We start from the raw sequence: 16,181 nt of genomic DNA, 5'->3' as shown, positions 1-16,181 counted from the left end.
CACACACACACACACACACTAATAAAGTAATCAGAACGCTGGGTTAAAAGCGACGGAACAGAGTTGAGGGACGCCTCACCAGACTTGGACAACGTAGTACAGGACGTCAGAATTGGCCTCGCGTGGCGGCCTCCATGACAACAGAACCTGGGAATCGGACAACTTCCTGGCGAGCAGGAACTGCGGAGGAGAGCTGGGTACTGACACATGGAAACACATTTCTGATTGGTTAACAGTGGGTTAACTAGCTCCTTGGTTAGCAGCTCCTGTGTCCTGTGGGCTTAAAGGTCCTGACGCTTTTAGAAAAGACGCTGCGAAAACAGACAAGTCAAGATGATCCCCATCATCATCATCAGCTCCACCTAGAAAAGCGGAAGTGATAAATGATGAAAATGAAACCTCCTGGAAATGAGATGTTGCCTATTGGAAGAACTGTGAGAAAAGGGGAGGAGAGAAGGGTTGGAGAGGTCAACACACACACACACACACAGACACACACACACACACCCTACCCCACTCTCACACTCACCGTCCTCCAGCGTGGTGATGTTGAGGACGTCGCTGCTGTGGTTTCCTGTGCCGGCGCGTGTGGCCGCCTGCACCGCGAGGCGGTACTGTGCGTACTTGCGCAGGTTGGACAGGACGGTGTGTGGAGTGGGCGTGGTGACGTTGAGCGTGTGTGTGGCGTTCCACAGCTCCACCCTATAAAAGATGATGTGGCCGTTGGGCTGGAGGGGTGGAAGCCAGGATACGTTGACCTCGCTGGGGCTCAGACTCTCGTAGGACAGGGCATACGGCGCACTTCCAGGAACTGGGAAGGTCAGAAACATAGGGCTCACACACAAACACACAAACACACACACACAGACGCAGGTACTGACGAAAGACAGAACGCACCGTCCTCTCCAGACATCACCTGCAGGGGCTCAGAGCTCTGGTTGCCGTGGCCGTGGAGGGTATACGCACGGACACACACGTTGTAGAGTGTATACGGCTGCAGGGGGCGGAGTGTGGCGCTCAGGCTGGAGGTGTTCTGCCACTGATGGAACGAGTTGTTACTGTAGGTGACTTCATACACACGGATGATGCCATTCGGTTTCTCAGGTGGCTTCCAGGAGATGGTTGCGGTAGATGCAGTTGTGTTGACCAGAGTCACATCCAGTGGAGGAGAGTCGGGGGCTGAGAGACGCGTCAGGAATGTTCACCGTCACCTCAGCATGAACATCATCAACGTGTGTGTATGTGAGTGTGACACATACCATCTTCAGGTGTCAAGACGTACATGTCATCATTTTCAGACAGAGGGCTCTCTCCCACAGCCGTAGATGCAGAAACACGCAGTTATTAACTGGTGTATTTATCCAGGTCTACACTCACACACAAACACACACACACACAGGTATTTGTATTACCAGTGTACTGCTGTATGTGTGTGTATTACCTGTAAGTTGTATACTGGTTGTGTTACTGGTGTACTGCTGTATGTGTGTGTGTTACCGGTAAGCTGTATACTGGTTGTGTTACTGGTGTACTGCTGTATGTGTGTGTGTGTGTTACCTGTAAGTTGTATACTGGTTGTGTTACTGGTGTAATGTGTGTATGTGTGAGCTGCTGGTTGTGTTACTGGTGTTGCTGTATGTGTGTGTGTGGTGTTACCTGTGAGTTGTATACTGGTTGTGTACTGGTGTACTGCTGTATGTGTGAGTGTGTTACCTGTAAGTTGTATACTGGTTGTGTTACTGGTGTACTGCTGTATGTGTGTGTGTGTGTTACCTGTGAGTTGTATACTGGTTGTGTTACTGGTGTACTGCTGTATGTGTGAGTGAGTTACCTGAAGTTGTATAGGTTGTGTTACTGGTGTACTGCTGTATGTGTGAGTGTGTTATCTGTAAGTTGTATACTGGTTGTGTTACTGGTGTACTGCTGTATGTGTGTGTGTTACCTGTAAGTTGTATACTGGTTGTGTTACTGGTGTACTGCTGTATGTGTGTGTGTGTGTTACCTGTAAGTTGTATACTGGTTGTGTTACTGGTGTACTGCTGTATGTGTGTGTGTGTGGTGTGTTACCTGTAAGTTGTATACTGATTGTGTTACTGGTTGTACTGCTGTAGTGTGTGTTACCTGTAAGTTGTATACTGGTTGTGTTACTGGTGTACCTGCTGTATGTGTGGTGGTTACCTGTAAGCTGTATACTGGTTGTGTTACTGGTGTACTGCTGTATGTGTGGTGTGTTACCTGTAAGCTGTATACTGGTTGTGTTACTGGTGTACTGCTGTATGTGTGTGTGTTACCTGTAAGCTTGTATCTGGTTGTGTTACTGGTGTACTCTGTATGTGTGTGTGTGTGTTACCTGTAAGCTGTATACTGGTTGTGTTACTGGTGTACTGCTGTATGTGTGTGTGTGTTACCTGTAAGTTGTATACTGGTTGTGTACTGGTGTACTGCTGTATTGTGTGTGTGTGTGTACCTGTAGTTGTATACTGGTTGTGTTACTGGTGTACTGCTGTATGTGTGTGTGTGTTACCTGTAAGTTGTATACTGGTTGTGTTACTGGTGTACTGCTGTATGTGTGTGTGTGTGTTACCTGTAAGTTGTATACTGGTTGTGTTACTGGTGTACTGCTGTATGTGTGTGTGTGTTACCTGTAAGTTGTATACTGGTTGTGTTACTGGTGTACTGCTGTATGTGTGTGTGTTACCTGTAAGCTGTATACTGGTTGTGTTACTGGTGTACTGCTGTATGTGTGAGTGTGTTACCTGTGAGTTGTATACTGGTTGTGTTACTGGTGTATGCTGTAGGGTGAGTGTGTTACCTGTAAGTTGTATACTGGTTTGTGTTACTGGTGTACTGCTGTATGTGTGGTGTGGTGTGTGTACCTGTAAGTTGTATACTGGTTGTGTTACTGGTGTACTGCTGTATGTGTGTGGTTACCTGTAAGCTGTATACTGGTTGGTTACTGGTGTACTGCTGTATGTGTGAGTGTGTTACCTGTGAGTTGTATACTGGTTGTGTTACTGGTGTACTGCTGTATGTGTGAGTGTGTGTTACCTGTAAGTTGTTACTGGTTGTGTTACTGGGTACTGCTGTATGTGTGAGTGTGTTACCTGTGAGTTGTATACTGGTTGTGTTACTGGTGTACTGCTGTATGTGTGAGTGTGTTACCTGTAAGTTGTATACTGGTTGTGTTACTGGTGTACTGCTGTATGTGTGAGTGTGTTACCTGTAAGTTGTATACTGGTTGTGTTACTGGTGTACTGCTGGCTCTGCTGGGTGTGAAGGTTCAGGCTGTAGACGCTGTAGTGGATTATCTGGCCGTTGGGGTTGAGTGGAGGATCCCAAAATACCAGGATGGAGGTGGAGCTCAGATTCTGATATGACACGCCCAGAACTGAACTGGGAACTGGGAGTTCAACAGACATTCAACACCCCGAGTCTGTGTGTGAGATGGTGTGTGTTTGTGTGCGAGTGTGCCGTTTACCCTGCTCTTTGGTTTGGACACTGGTCCGTGCTTCTGGCCCCTCCCCTACAGGTGTGTATGCTGACACGCTGAAGTTGTAGGAGGTGAAGGGCCTCAGGTTCTGCACCACATACTGCATGTTCACCGACAGCGGCACCACCTTCTCACTGGCCGGCCGCACTGTCAATCACACGTCACAGCCAATCAGCTTTCCTGCCCGTCATCACACGTCACCCCTGCACGTGTGTGTTCCAGCTGTACCTTCTATTCCACCCGTGGTCGCCGCCCGCGTCTGCCGTATGTTGCCGGTTACTGTTGCCATGGTAACCGGGAGCGAGAAGTCGGTGGCTGATGCCAGCGGTGGGACGTCCGTGTTGGTCGTCGTGGCATCTGTGCCGCTAACGAGGAGCCAAGGGGCCAGTGTTGGGGGAGCGGAAGGGGTAAGGGCGAGGTCAGAGGTCGCAGTTGAGCGCGTGTCTGTGGGTTCATCGGTGTTCTGTGCTGCTGATGTGAGCGTGAAGCCTGACGGTGCGGTCACCATAGTGACACCAGCTGACCTCTCGCGGCGGCGAAGCGCTTGGGACTCGTTGTAGGCGGGTGTTAAGGCCTGAAGTGCAAATAAAAGTTTGTATGTCTGTATGTGTCACTTTGTTGTGTGTTGAGTGTGTTATGTGTTACCTCATGCAACCCTCGCAGCACAATATCCTGAACAACCGTCTGCTCCACTAGCACGCGTATGCGGTAGCGCGTGATTGGTCCGTTTGGCTGAGTGGGAATTTTCCAAGACAGACGGACAGATGTGGAGTCTAAAGCCTCCGCCCACAACCTCGACACTGCACTGGGTGCTGAACACACACACACACACACACACAATATATACAATATATGTCAACAAAACACACACACGTAGGCAAGTGGATGAAATAAAGAAATAAGCACACAAAACGTGTTATATTAACACAACATACTACACACCCTCAGATCCAGTAAGGATGCTCATCTCTGCTGGTGGCCCCGTGGCCCCGGCGGATTTGGCCTGAACAAAGACGACGTAGCGAGTGTAACGGCGAGAGCACCGAGTACTGGAACTTCTATCAACCGTGCTGTTCTCATAGAGAAAACCTAGAAAACACACACCACAACACACCTATACAACACCACACAGCATGTGGTAAGAACTAACCACAAGGTAGCGAGTGTACGGCGAGAGCACCGAGTACTGGAACACACACACACACAACACACTATACAACACACCACAAGCATTGTTGTACAACTAACAACAACTGGTGGTAGCGAGTGTACGGCGAGAGCACCGAGTACTGGAACTTCATATCAAACCGTGCTGTTCTCATAGAGAAAACCTAGAAACACACACACAACACCACTATACAACACACACACAGCATGTGTACAACTAACACACAAGGTAGCGAGTGTACGGCGAGAGCACCGAGTACTGGAACTTCATATCAACCGTGCTGTTCTCATAGAGAAAACTAGAAACACACACCACAACACACTATACAACACACACACAGCATGTTGTACAACTAACACACAAGGTAGCGAGTGTACGGCGAGAGCACCGAGTACTGGAACTTCATATCAACCGTGCTGTTCTCATAGAGAAAACCTAGAAACACACACACAACACACTATACAACACACACACAGCATGTTGTACAACTAACACACAAGGGTAGCGAGTGTACGGCGAGAGCACCGAGTACTGGAACTTCATATCAACCGTGCTGTTCTCATAGAGAAAACCTAGAAACACACACACAACACACTATACACACACACACACAGCATGTTGTACAACTAACACACAAGGTAGCGAGTGTACGGCGAGAGCACCGAGTACTGGAACTTCATATCAACCGTGCTGTTCTCATAGAGAAAACCTAGAAACACACACACAACACACTATACAACACACACACAGCATGTTGTACAACTAACACACAAGGTAGCGAGTGTACGGCGAGAGCACCGAGTACTGGAACTTCATATCAACCGTGCTGTTCTCATAGAGAAAAACCTAGAAACACACACACAACACACTATACAACACACACACAGCATGTTGTACAACTAACACACAAGGGTAGCGAGTGTACGGCGAGAGCACCGAAGTACTGGAACTTCATATCAACCGTGCTGTTCTCATAGAGAAACCTAGAAACACACACACAACACACTATACAACACACACACAGCATGTTGTACAACTAACACACAAGGTAGCGAGTGTACGGCCGAGAGCACCGAGTACTGGAACTTCATATCAACCGTGCTGTTCTCATAGAGAAAACCTAGAAACACACACACAACACACTATACAACACACACACAGCATGTTGTACAACTAACACACAAGGTAGCGAGTGTACGGCGAGAGCACCGAGTACTGGAACTTCATATCAACCGTGCTGTTCTCATAGAGAAAACCTAGAAACACACACACAACACACTATACAACACACACACAGCATGTTGTACAACTAACACACAAGGTAGCGAGTGTACGGCGAGAGCACCGAGTACTGGAACTTCATACAACACACTATACAACACACACACTCTTTTTTTAAATCACCGTATAGAACTGCAGTGCAAGGTCATGTAGTGCTTTATAGGTCAATAACAGGATTTTGTAGTAACGTTTGAACGTGAGACCGGAGTGATGGACAGTCTGGCAACACTCACGCTGTATATTGTGTGTATATTGTGTGTATATTGTGTGTATGTGCGCACCTGTTGGGCTGTACAGTGTGAGAACGTAGGTAAAACGCCCGGTAATGATGGTGGGTGAATCCCAGGACACAGAGAAAGACTGTGAGCTGATGTTCCACACAGACAGGTTCTGAGGTGGGTCTTCGGGAGCTGCAGGAGGACATGAGGTGATGGAAATGTGTTAATGTAATTACTGGTCCCCGTCCTGAACACTCCGCCCCACCCGGAGGCCGGATTACAGACAGCAGGCTGTTATCTCAGCCAATCAGAGCTTCTGTTACAGCAGCGCTGAAACTAGACCACTGTGAGAACCAGAACCAGAGCTGAGAGCAGCAACTGGTTTTCACAAAGAGGTCTGTCTGTCCAACTGTCCGTCTGCTTGTCTCTCTGTCTGTCTGCCTGCCTGTCCATCTTCTTGTCTGTCTGATTGTCCGTCTGCCTGTCTGTCCATCTGCCTATCTGTCTGATTGTCCATCTGTCTGCCTGCCTGTCTGTCCATCTTCTTGTCTGTCTGATTGTCCGTCTGCCTGTCTGTCCATCTGCCTGTCTGTCTGATTGTCCATCTGCCTGTCTGTCCATCTGCCTGTCTGTCTGATTGTCCATCTGTCTGCCTGCCTGTCTGTCCATCTTCTTGTCTGTCTGATTGTCCATCTGCCTGTCTGTCCATCTGCCTGTCTGTCTGTCCATCTTCTTGTCTGTCTGATTGTCCGTCTGCCTGTCTGTCCATCTGCCTATCTGTCTGATTGTCCATCTGTCTGTCTGATTGTCCATCTGCCTGTCTGTCTGCCTGTCTGTGTGTCTGTCTGCCTGCCTGTCTGTCCATCTTCTTGTCTGTCTGATTGTCCGTCTGCCTGTCTGTCCATCTGCCTGTCTGTCTGATTGTCAATCTGCCTGTCTGTCCATCTGCCTGTCTGTCTGATTGTCCATCTGCCTGTCTGTGTGTCTGTCTGCCTGCCTATCCATCTGCCTGTCTGTCTGATTGTCCATCTGCCTGTCTGTGTGTCCATCTGCCTGTCTGTCCACCTGTCTGTTTACCTGATTCAGGCATTCGGACCATAGTGCTGGCAATTTGCCCCTCCCCAACCCTGGTAAAGGCGGAGACTTCAAACACGTATGCAGTGTAGGGGTGGAGCTTGGACATGCCCACGCTGATGGGTACACTCCAGGAGGAGGCGGGGGGCGCGGCCGACAGAGTAACCGTGGGCAACGAGGACGAGGTCAGCAGGAACGCTTCAGATGGACTGGGGGTTCCACGAGACAAGATGTCAGCAGCGTCCTACAAAAACACACACACACAATCAACATACGCACAACCTACTACACAAAAAACATACGACCAAAGACACAACCTATTAAAGAAATGTACACACGTACACACACAACCAAACACACAACCTACTACAGAAATACACACTTAATCAACATACGCACAACCTACTACACAAATAACATACAACCAAAGACACAAAAACATACACACAACCTACTACACAAAAAAACATACGCCCAAAGACACAACCTATTACAGAAATACACACACGTACACACACAACCAAACACACAACCTACTATTGAAATACACTCACGCACACAACCTACTACAGAAATACACACTTACACAACATACGCAAAACGTACTACAAACTGCATTCCAAAAAAGTTGGGACACTAAACTGAATGCAGTGATGTGGAGATGGCAAATGTCAATATTTTATTTGTAATAGAACATAGATGACAGATCAAATGTTTAAATTTGTCATTTTAAAGTAAAAATATGTTGATTCAAAATTTCACGGTATCAACAAGTCCCTAAAGGTTGGGACAATAAGAGGCTGGAAAAGGTACATTTGAGCATAACGAAGAGCTGGAAGACCAATTAACACGAATTAGGTCAATTGGCAACATGATTGGCTATAAAAAGAGCTTCTCGGAGTGGCAGCGTCTCTCAGAAGCCAAGATGGGTAGATGATCATCAAATCCCGCTCACTACCATTGTGTCCCTGAGCAAGACACTTAACCCTAAGTTGCTCCAGGGGGACTGTCCCCTGTAACTACTGGTTGTAAGTCGCTCTGGATAAGGGCGTCTGATAAATGCTGTAAATGTAAATGTAAATGTGAACACTTAAAATGGAGGGTGGCAAAATGGAAGACTGTTCTGTGGTCAGACGAGTCACGATTCCAAGTTCTTTTTGGAAATGTGGGACGCCATGTTGTTATCAGTTGTTATCAACGCTCAGTTCAGAAGCCTGCATCTCTGGTGGTATGGGGGTGTCATGGGCAGCTTGCATGTCTGGAAAGGCACCAATCAATGCAGAAAAATATATTCAGGTTCTAGAACAACAGATGCTTTCAGGGAAGATAACGCCAGACCACATTCTGCATCAGACGACCCAAGACGATTGAACAGTTAGAGGCCTGTATTAGACAAGAATGGGAGAACATTCCTAGTTCTCCTCGGCCCCCAGACGTCTGTTGAGTGTTGGAAGAAGAAGGGGAGATGCCACACAGTGGTGGACATGGCCTTGTCCCATGAAATTCTGAATCAACATATTTTTCACTTAAAACGATACATTTTCTCAGTTGAAATAAAATATTACAAGTTGGCACCTCCACATCACTGCATTCAGTTCTTTTTTCACAACTTTTTTTGGAATCCGGTTTGTACATAAAACACAACCAAACACACAAAAATATACACACAACCTACTACAAAAATACACACACTCACAACGTACTACAGAAATACACACTTAATTAATATACGCACAACGTACAACATAAAACACACAACCAAACAAACAAAAACATACACACAACCTACTACACAAAACACACACGTACTACAGAAATACAGACACTATGAACGTACGCACAACAACTACAGAAATACACACACACAACCTACTACACAAAAAGCATACGACCAAACACACAACGTACTGCACAAAACACACAACCAAACAAACAAAAACATAGACACAAGCTACTACACAAAACACACACGTACTACAGAAATACAGACACTATGAACGTACGCACAACAACTACAGAAATACACACACACAACCTACTACACTAAAAACATATGACCAAAGACACAAAAACATACACACAACCTACTACACAAAACACACACAACCAAACACACAACGTACTGCATAAAACACACAACCAAACACACTAAAACATACACACAACCTACAACAGAAATACACACACACACACAACCTACTACACAAAAAACACACGCCCAAAGACACAAAAACATACACACAACCTACTACACAAAACACACACAACCAAACACACAACGTACTACATAAAACACACAACCAAACAAACAAAAACATACACACAAGCTACTACACAAAACACACACATACTACAGAAAGACAGACACTATGAACGTACGCACAACAACTACAGAAATACACACACACAACCTACTACACAAAAAACATACGACCAAAGACACAAAAACATACACACAACCTACTACACAAAACAAACATAACCAAACACACAACGTACTACATAAATCACACAACCAAACACACAAAAACATACACACAACCTACTACAGAAATACACACACACACAACCTACTACACAAAAAACATCCGACCAAAGACAAAAAAACATACACACAACCTACTACACAAAACAAACAACCAAACACACAACGTACTACATAATACACACAACCAAACACACCAAAACATACACACAAGCTACTACACAAAACACACACATACTACAGAAAGACAGACACTATGAACGTACGCACAACAACTACAGAAATACACACACACAACCTACTACACAAAAAACATACGACCAAAGACACAAAAACATACACACAACCTACTACACAAAACAAACATAACCAAACACACAACGTACTACATAAAACACACAACCAAACACACAAAAACATACACACAACCTACTACAGAAATACACACACACACACAACCTACTACACAAAAAACATCCGACCAAAGACAAAAAAACATACACACAACCTACTACACAAAACAAACAACCAAACACACAACGTACTACATAATACACACAACCAAACACACCAAAACATACAAACAACCTACTACAGAAATTCACACACGACCAAACACACAACCTACTACAGAAATACACACACACACACACACAACCTACTACACAAAACACACACGCCGAAACACAGAAAAACATTACGTTGCAGTGCGGCAGCGCCCCCGTCATGATGTCCACCGCGTTGACCTCCAGCGTCTGTACGGTCAGGCCGGTACGGGCGTGTTTCGCCTTCACAGCAAATTTAGTGATGAGGCCGTTAATCTTCACCGGCAGGAACCACCTCACCTTCACAAAGGTGTGGTTCTCCGCTACAGCCGTCAGGTTAGTGACCAGACCAGGAGCTGCGCACACACACACACACACACACACACACACACACAGATATAAGTGACATGAGTGGTGTGGCTAATGATCAGAAAGCAGTAAAAATTAAAAACTGGGGCTATACAGGTGCACACACAGATACCCACGGGCCTCGGAGGTCTTGATGTAGAGCGATTTGCTGAATGATCTGATTCCATTTTGGTTCTCAGACCCAACCTACACAAATTGTGTAAAAATCAACATCAACATCAAACCAAACAGAGAACAAGCACACACACGAGAAGAAGGAAATGACAGAAGTGAGAAATGAGAGGCAGAACCCAGAACAACCTGCAGGGGGCACAATACAAGGCGCTCGGATACACAGCTGATCGGTGGTGATGCACTAATCTCTCTCCAACTCATCAATAATCCAGACTGATTCATTATTAACCCTCACTGGCAACTTTCCCTCCTGTGTTTGCATGTGCACAATATGAGTCCTGCTAACGGCACAACAGAACATGTTGGGGGGTCAGAAGTTCCGCTGAAAACCATCGTTTTCATTCTTTTACATTGTGAAGACACCTGAGCAACGGTCCCACAGAATACATATCCTTCATATACGACAGATTCAGAAATCCGGCACCAACGCAAGGAGAGGAAGGTCTGAGCTGGATGCTTTTGTGTTACCTTGATGTTGTAGGTGGATCCAGGTGTGAGGGTGTTCAGTAGGAATTCGGGGATATCTAGACTCCTGCTGATCTCAGTGAATCCGGGGTCTGGATGGGGACACACCTCCTTATACTGGATCACATATGACTGAATGGATTCATCATGTGGATCTTTCCATGACAGCAGGATTCCATTAGACCCCACCTTCTCACCTTCCAGATCTGTTGGAGCAGCAGGTGCTGCACATACACACACACACACAAATGTTAGAAACCATACTTAACTATCACTTGTTCTGGAATGTTCTAATAGCACAATCATGCCCTTGGATCAAACACAATCTGAGCACCCCAACACACACAAACACACACACACAGTGGAGGGCTGAGCAGAACTCTTTGGGGAGTTGAGGGCAGGTGACTTCATGATCATGATGACACTGCATTTCCTAACACATGGTGTTGGAAGACCTTGTACACCACGTCCTCAGAGGAGACAGAAGGGTGTGTTCTAGTTCTTCAGACAACTGGATGTAATGTGGGCGGGGTCTGACATGCTGGCCGGCACAGTGACCCGTATTCTTCTCCAATGTGAGGGATGAGTGGCCATTCACAGCACCGCGCACCCGATATCACCCCATTGTGGCCAAATCGCACATCAGAGATGAATAATGCAGCGCGGCAGCGGCCTGGACCCAGTGGTATGAAACTGGAGCACTGGTCACTATTTCATACACACACACACACACACACACACACACTACCGGTGAAGTTTGTGATGGTACGACTGATTGGAGAACTCCGGGCAGAGATGGAGGAAACACTGATTGTGATGGAGTACAGGGGTCCAGGGGTCAGACTTGGGACCTGGGCCTGGAGAACACACACACACAAACATCATTACAATGAATGTCAGACAGAAGAATGACTCAGGAGGACATGTGGAAACTGTGGAACACATCACATGACCCCTCATTCACTTCTAACACTTACATGATGTTTACAGATGTTTATACAACTGATCCCACGTCAGGACTGAATTTCTATTTCCTTTACTGACCCACACTAACATTTCACAGAGACCTGTCACGCTCAACCTCAGCAAGGACCTTCTCATGCGCGCCTCTTTATTCAAGCAGCAGTGAAGCTACCAGCGTAGTTGCAGGTGAGGCTTACCTGAACACAGGACAGCAGCCAGCACAGCGGCAGCAGCAGAGGCCGGCTGGACGACATGATGGAGACGTGTCTGTGTGCGAGGACAGGTAGAACAGCACTGATGAGTTGCAGCGCTGAGGCGGAGACTCATTAAACCTGAATGAGCCTCTAAAGGAAACCCAGGTACACACACACACACACACAGACAGCCCAGCACCTGACACCTGCTAAATGGACGGGGTGTGTGTGATGCTGACTGTACGCTGAAGTTTGGCCCCGGCCTTGTCTGCATTACCTGGTATCACACTCGCTGAATAATGATGTGATGCATTTTTACTCCCTGAATCCCCCAGTTCGAGGTGCTCATACACACACACGTCCAGCATGGTCAGAGGAACCTGAGAAACGGGTCAGTAACCGGAGCTGCTGAAGCAGTGGGAGGTTGCCAGGCAACCGTCCAGGTGAGGCTGCAGGTATGAAAGTTTAAAAGTTCTCTCTCACACACACACACGCGTTTTTTACCCTGGATACTCAGGTGCACACACCAGATTCAGACCTTACCTGAATCAGCGCATGATGGGTCTCCAGACCTCTCAAGCAGCATGCTGGGGGTTTTAATCAGTCCCAACTGGATGCTGGGAGTCAGAAGCCAGAGCTCTCAAAGTAACGGTAGGATGTAATGATCAGGACGTGTCCCCACGACTTCACAGAGCAGACCACACACACCCCCCACACACACTCAATATCACACCAACACACCCTCCCGCTGGGTTTAATTACGGTGATGAGCAGAAGAACACTGAGTCAGCACGTGGGCTTCAGCTGCTGGAATTTACCAACTTGTCCTATTTTCTGTTTTCAGGTGGGAGGAGGATGAGCCCTGGTGGTAGAGGGGTGGACCTTGTCTTTTCCACGTGTCTGAGGCTGAAACCTCCACCATGAGTCAGTCCAGCACAGTTCACTGTTCTAGACCCAAAATTGTGAGAAGATCTCAATCGAAATTATGACTTTAGTAGTGGGCGTGGTTCTGCATGTTCAAATCAGGTAAAACAGAAAAGGAAGCCAAGGCAATGTAGAGACTAGAAATGGAGACGTTATGCTTTATTTCAGTTAACACCACCAGGAAATGGACTAAAGAAAATGTTACAGACACAAACATTGTATCTATGGAATGTCACCATTGAAATAATTTAGTAACAGCAATGTGTGTGATGTGTGGTTTTTACAACTGTAAAAAATGGTGAATAATGACAATAATCAGACAGTACAAACAGCACAGAAGCTATGTCAAGATGTATGATACATCATAACAGGTGGAAGGTGGCTTTTCTGAACGTCACTGACAGCTACACTACAAACTCCAGTGTTTAAAGCTAACACACAAACAAGCGTTGTGTATGCTGTGCTTACACAAAGGTGAGCACTTTACATGTATGTGGTAGCGTCGCAAGGTGAGCTAGGCTCTTCAGTTCCACTGGCAGGAACAATCCAGGGGCTCCTGGTAGTTGTAGTCCACAGTGGTAGCGTTACGGGTGCAGTAGAGCTGCACAACACGGCTCTGCAGGCCGTTCTCCCTGCAGCACTTACAGAAACGGGCGTGGCTGTTAATGTTGAAGTTAAAAATGGTGGCAGAGGGGCACTTGCCATCACATGAATACACAGTCACCTGACAGAGAAAGAGAGGAAAGATTACACCAAAACAGGTTCATGAGCTTACTGTTGTGCACAGCTGTCTTCTGTGTCATCTATATCTCTGCTGTATTGTAGCCGCTTTGTTGTAGTTGTAGTCCACAGTGGTAGTGTTTCGGGTGCAGCTGAGCTGCACAACGCGGCTCTGCATCGATTGTGTCTGTGCTGTGTTTTAGCTGCTTTCAAGCTCTGCACTGACTGCGTCTACTGTGTTTTAGCCACATTCAAGATCTGTGTCGACTGTGACTGTCTGTGTTTTAGCCGCTTTCAAGCTCTGCGTCTGTGCTGTTTTAGCCGCTTTCAAGCTCTGCGTCTGTGCTGTGTTTTAGCCGCTTTCAAACTCTGCGTCTGTGCTGTTTTAGCCTCTTTCAAGCTCTGCATCTGTGTTTTAGCCGCTTTCAAGCTCTGCGTCTGTGCTTTTTTAGCCACTTTCAAGCTCTGCGTCTGTGTTTTAGCCGCTTTCAAGCTCTGCGTCTGTGCTGTTTTAGCCGCTTTCAAGCTCTGCGTCTGTGTTTTAGCCGCTTTCAAGCTCTGCGTCTGTGTTTTAGCCGCTTTCAAGCTCTGCGTCTGTGTTTCAGCCACTTTCAAGCTCTGCATCTGTGTTTTAGCCGCTTTCAAGCTCTGCATCTGTGTTTTAACCACTTTCAAGCTCTGCGTCTGTGCTGTGTTTTAGCCACTTTCAAGCTCTGCGTCTGTGCTGTTTTAGCCGCTTTCAAGCTCTGCGTCTGTGTTTTAACCACTTTCAAGCTCTGCGTCTGTGCTGTGTTTTAGCCACTTTCAAGCTCTGCGTCTGTGCTGCCTTTTAGCCGCTTTCAAGCTCTGCGTCTGTGTTTAAGCCGCTTTCAAGCTCTGCATCTGTGCTGTTTTAGCCGCTTTCAAGCTCTGCGTCTGTGTTTTAGCCACTTTCAAGCTCTGCGTCTGTGTTTTAGCCGCTTTCAAGCTCTGCGTCTGTGCTGTTTTAGCCGCTTTCAAGCTCTGCGTCTGTGTTTTAGCCGCTTTCAAGCTCTGCGTCTGTGCTGTTTTAGCCGCTTTCAAGCTCTGCGTCTGTGCTGTTTTAGCTGCTTTCAAGCTCTGCGTCTGTGCTGCGTTTTAGCTGCTTTCAAGCTCTGCATTGACTGTGTCTGTGCTGTTTTAGCCGCTTTCAAGCTCTGCGTCTGTGCTGTTTTAGCCGCTTTCAAGCTCTGCATCTGTGTTTTAGCCGCTTTCAAGCTCTGCGTCTGTGCTGCGTTTTAGCCGCTTTCAAGCTCTGCGTCTGTGCTGTTTTAGCCGCTTTCAAGCTCTGCGTCTGTGCTGTGTTTTAGCCGCTTTCAAGCTCTGCGTCTGTGCAACATTTTAGCCGCTTTCAAGCTCTGCGTCTGTGTTTAAGCCGCTTTCAAGCTCTGCATCTGTGCTGTTTTAGCCGCTTTCAAGCTCTGCATCTGTGTTTTAGCCACTTTCAAGCTCTGCATCTGTGTTTTAGCCGCTTTCAAGCTCTGCGTCTGTGCTGTTTTAGCCGCTTTCAAGCTCTGCGTCTGTGTTTTAGCCGCTTTCAAGCTCTGCGTCTGTGCTGTTTTAGTCGCTTTCAAGCTCTGCGTCTGTGCTGTTTTAGCTGCTTTCAAGCTCTGCGTCTGTGCTGCGTTTTAGCTGCTTTCAAGCTCTGCATTGACTGTGTCTGTGCTGTTTTAGCCGCTTTCAAGCTCTGCGTCTGTGTTTTAGCCGCTTTCAAGCTCTGTGTCTGTGCTGTTTTAGCTGCTTTCAAGCTCTGCGTCTGTGCTGCCTTTTAGCCGCTTTCAAGCTCTGCATCTGCGTTTTAGCTGCTTTCAAGCTGTGCGTCTGTGCTGTTTTAGCCGCTTTCAAGCTCTGCGTCTGTGTTGTAGCCGCTTTCAAGCTCTGCGTCTGTGCTGTGTTTTAGCCACTTTCAAGCTCTGCGTCTGTGCTGTTTTAGCCTCTTTCAAGCTCTGCGTCTGTGTTTTAACCACTTTCAAGCTCTGCGTCTGTGCTGTGTTTTAGCCACTTTCAAGCTCTGTGTCTGTGCTGTGTTTTAGCCGCTTTCAAGCTCTGCGTCTGTGCAACATTTTAGCCGCTTTCAAGCTCTGCGTCTGTGC

At 46.9% G+C, this 16,181-nt stretch overlaps 2 protein-coding genes across 7 annotated transcripts in view; both read right to left on the bottom strand.

Annotated features, from left to right (window-relative positions):
* Nucleotides 1–13,225, bottom strand: part of ptprq (protein tyrosine phosphatase receptor type Q) — a 28,408-nt gene extending 15,183 nt beyond the window's left edge. The window contains 17 exon segments of the mRNA XM_028967461.1: nt 530–811; nt 898–1,179; nt 1,260–1,367; nt 3,221–3,400; nt 3,479–3,637; nt 3,719–4,064; nt 4,136–4,302; nt 4,433–4,493; nt 5,145–5,230; nt 6,221–6,349; nt 7,235–7,475; nt 10,418–10,617; nt 10,747–10,816; nt 11,273–11,493; nt 12,018–12,126; nt 12,430–12,499; nt 12,970–13,225. Coding sequence (XP_028823294.1) covers nt 530–811; nt 898–1,179; nt 1,260–1,367; nt 3,221–3,400; nt 3,479–3,637; nt 3,719–4,064; nt 4,136–4,302; nt 4,433–4,493; nt 5,145–5,230; nt 6,221–6,349; nt 7,235–7,475; nt 10,418–10,617; nt 10,747–10,816; nt 11,273–11,493; nt 12,018–12,126; nt 12,430–12,486 — 2,698 coding nt within the window. The 5' untranslated portion in view covers nt 12,487–12,499; nt 12,970–13,225.
* A 212-nt stretch (nt 13,226–13,437) lies between these two features.
* otogl (otogelin-like) overlaps nt 13,438–16,181 on the bottom strand; it is a 38,676-nt gene continuing 35,932 nt past the window's right edge. For all 6 annotated transcript variants that reach the window (XM_028967426.1, XM_028967427.1, XM_028967430.1 and 3 more), the window contains one exon: nt 13,438–14,074. In XM_028967426.1, coding sequence (XP_028823259.1) covers nt 13,874–14,074 — 201 coding nt within the window. In that variant the 3' untranslated portion in view covers nt 13,438–13,873. The remainder of the gene's footprint in view (nt 14,075–16,181) is intronic.

This window comes from Denticeps clupeoides, unplaced genomic scaffold (assembly GCF_900700375.1).
Source record: "Denticeps clupeoides unplaced genomic scaffold, fDenClu1.1, whole genome shotgun sequence".
In the NCBI taxonomy this organism is placed as follows: domain Eukaryota; kingdom Metazoa; phylum Chordata; class Actinopteri; order Clupeiformes; family Denticipitidae; genus Denticeps; species Denticeps clupeoides.
This window is presented reverse-complemented; position numbering and strand designations above follow the sequence as displayed.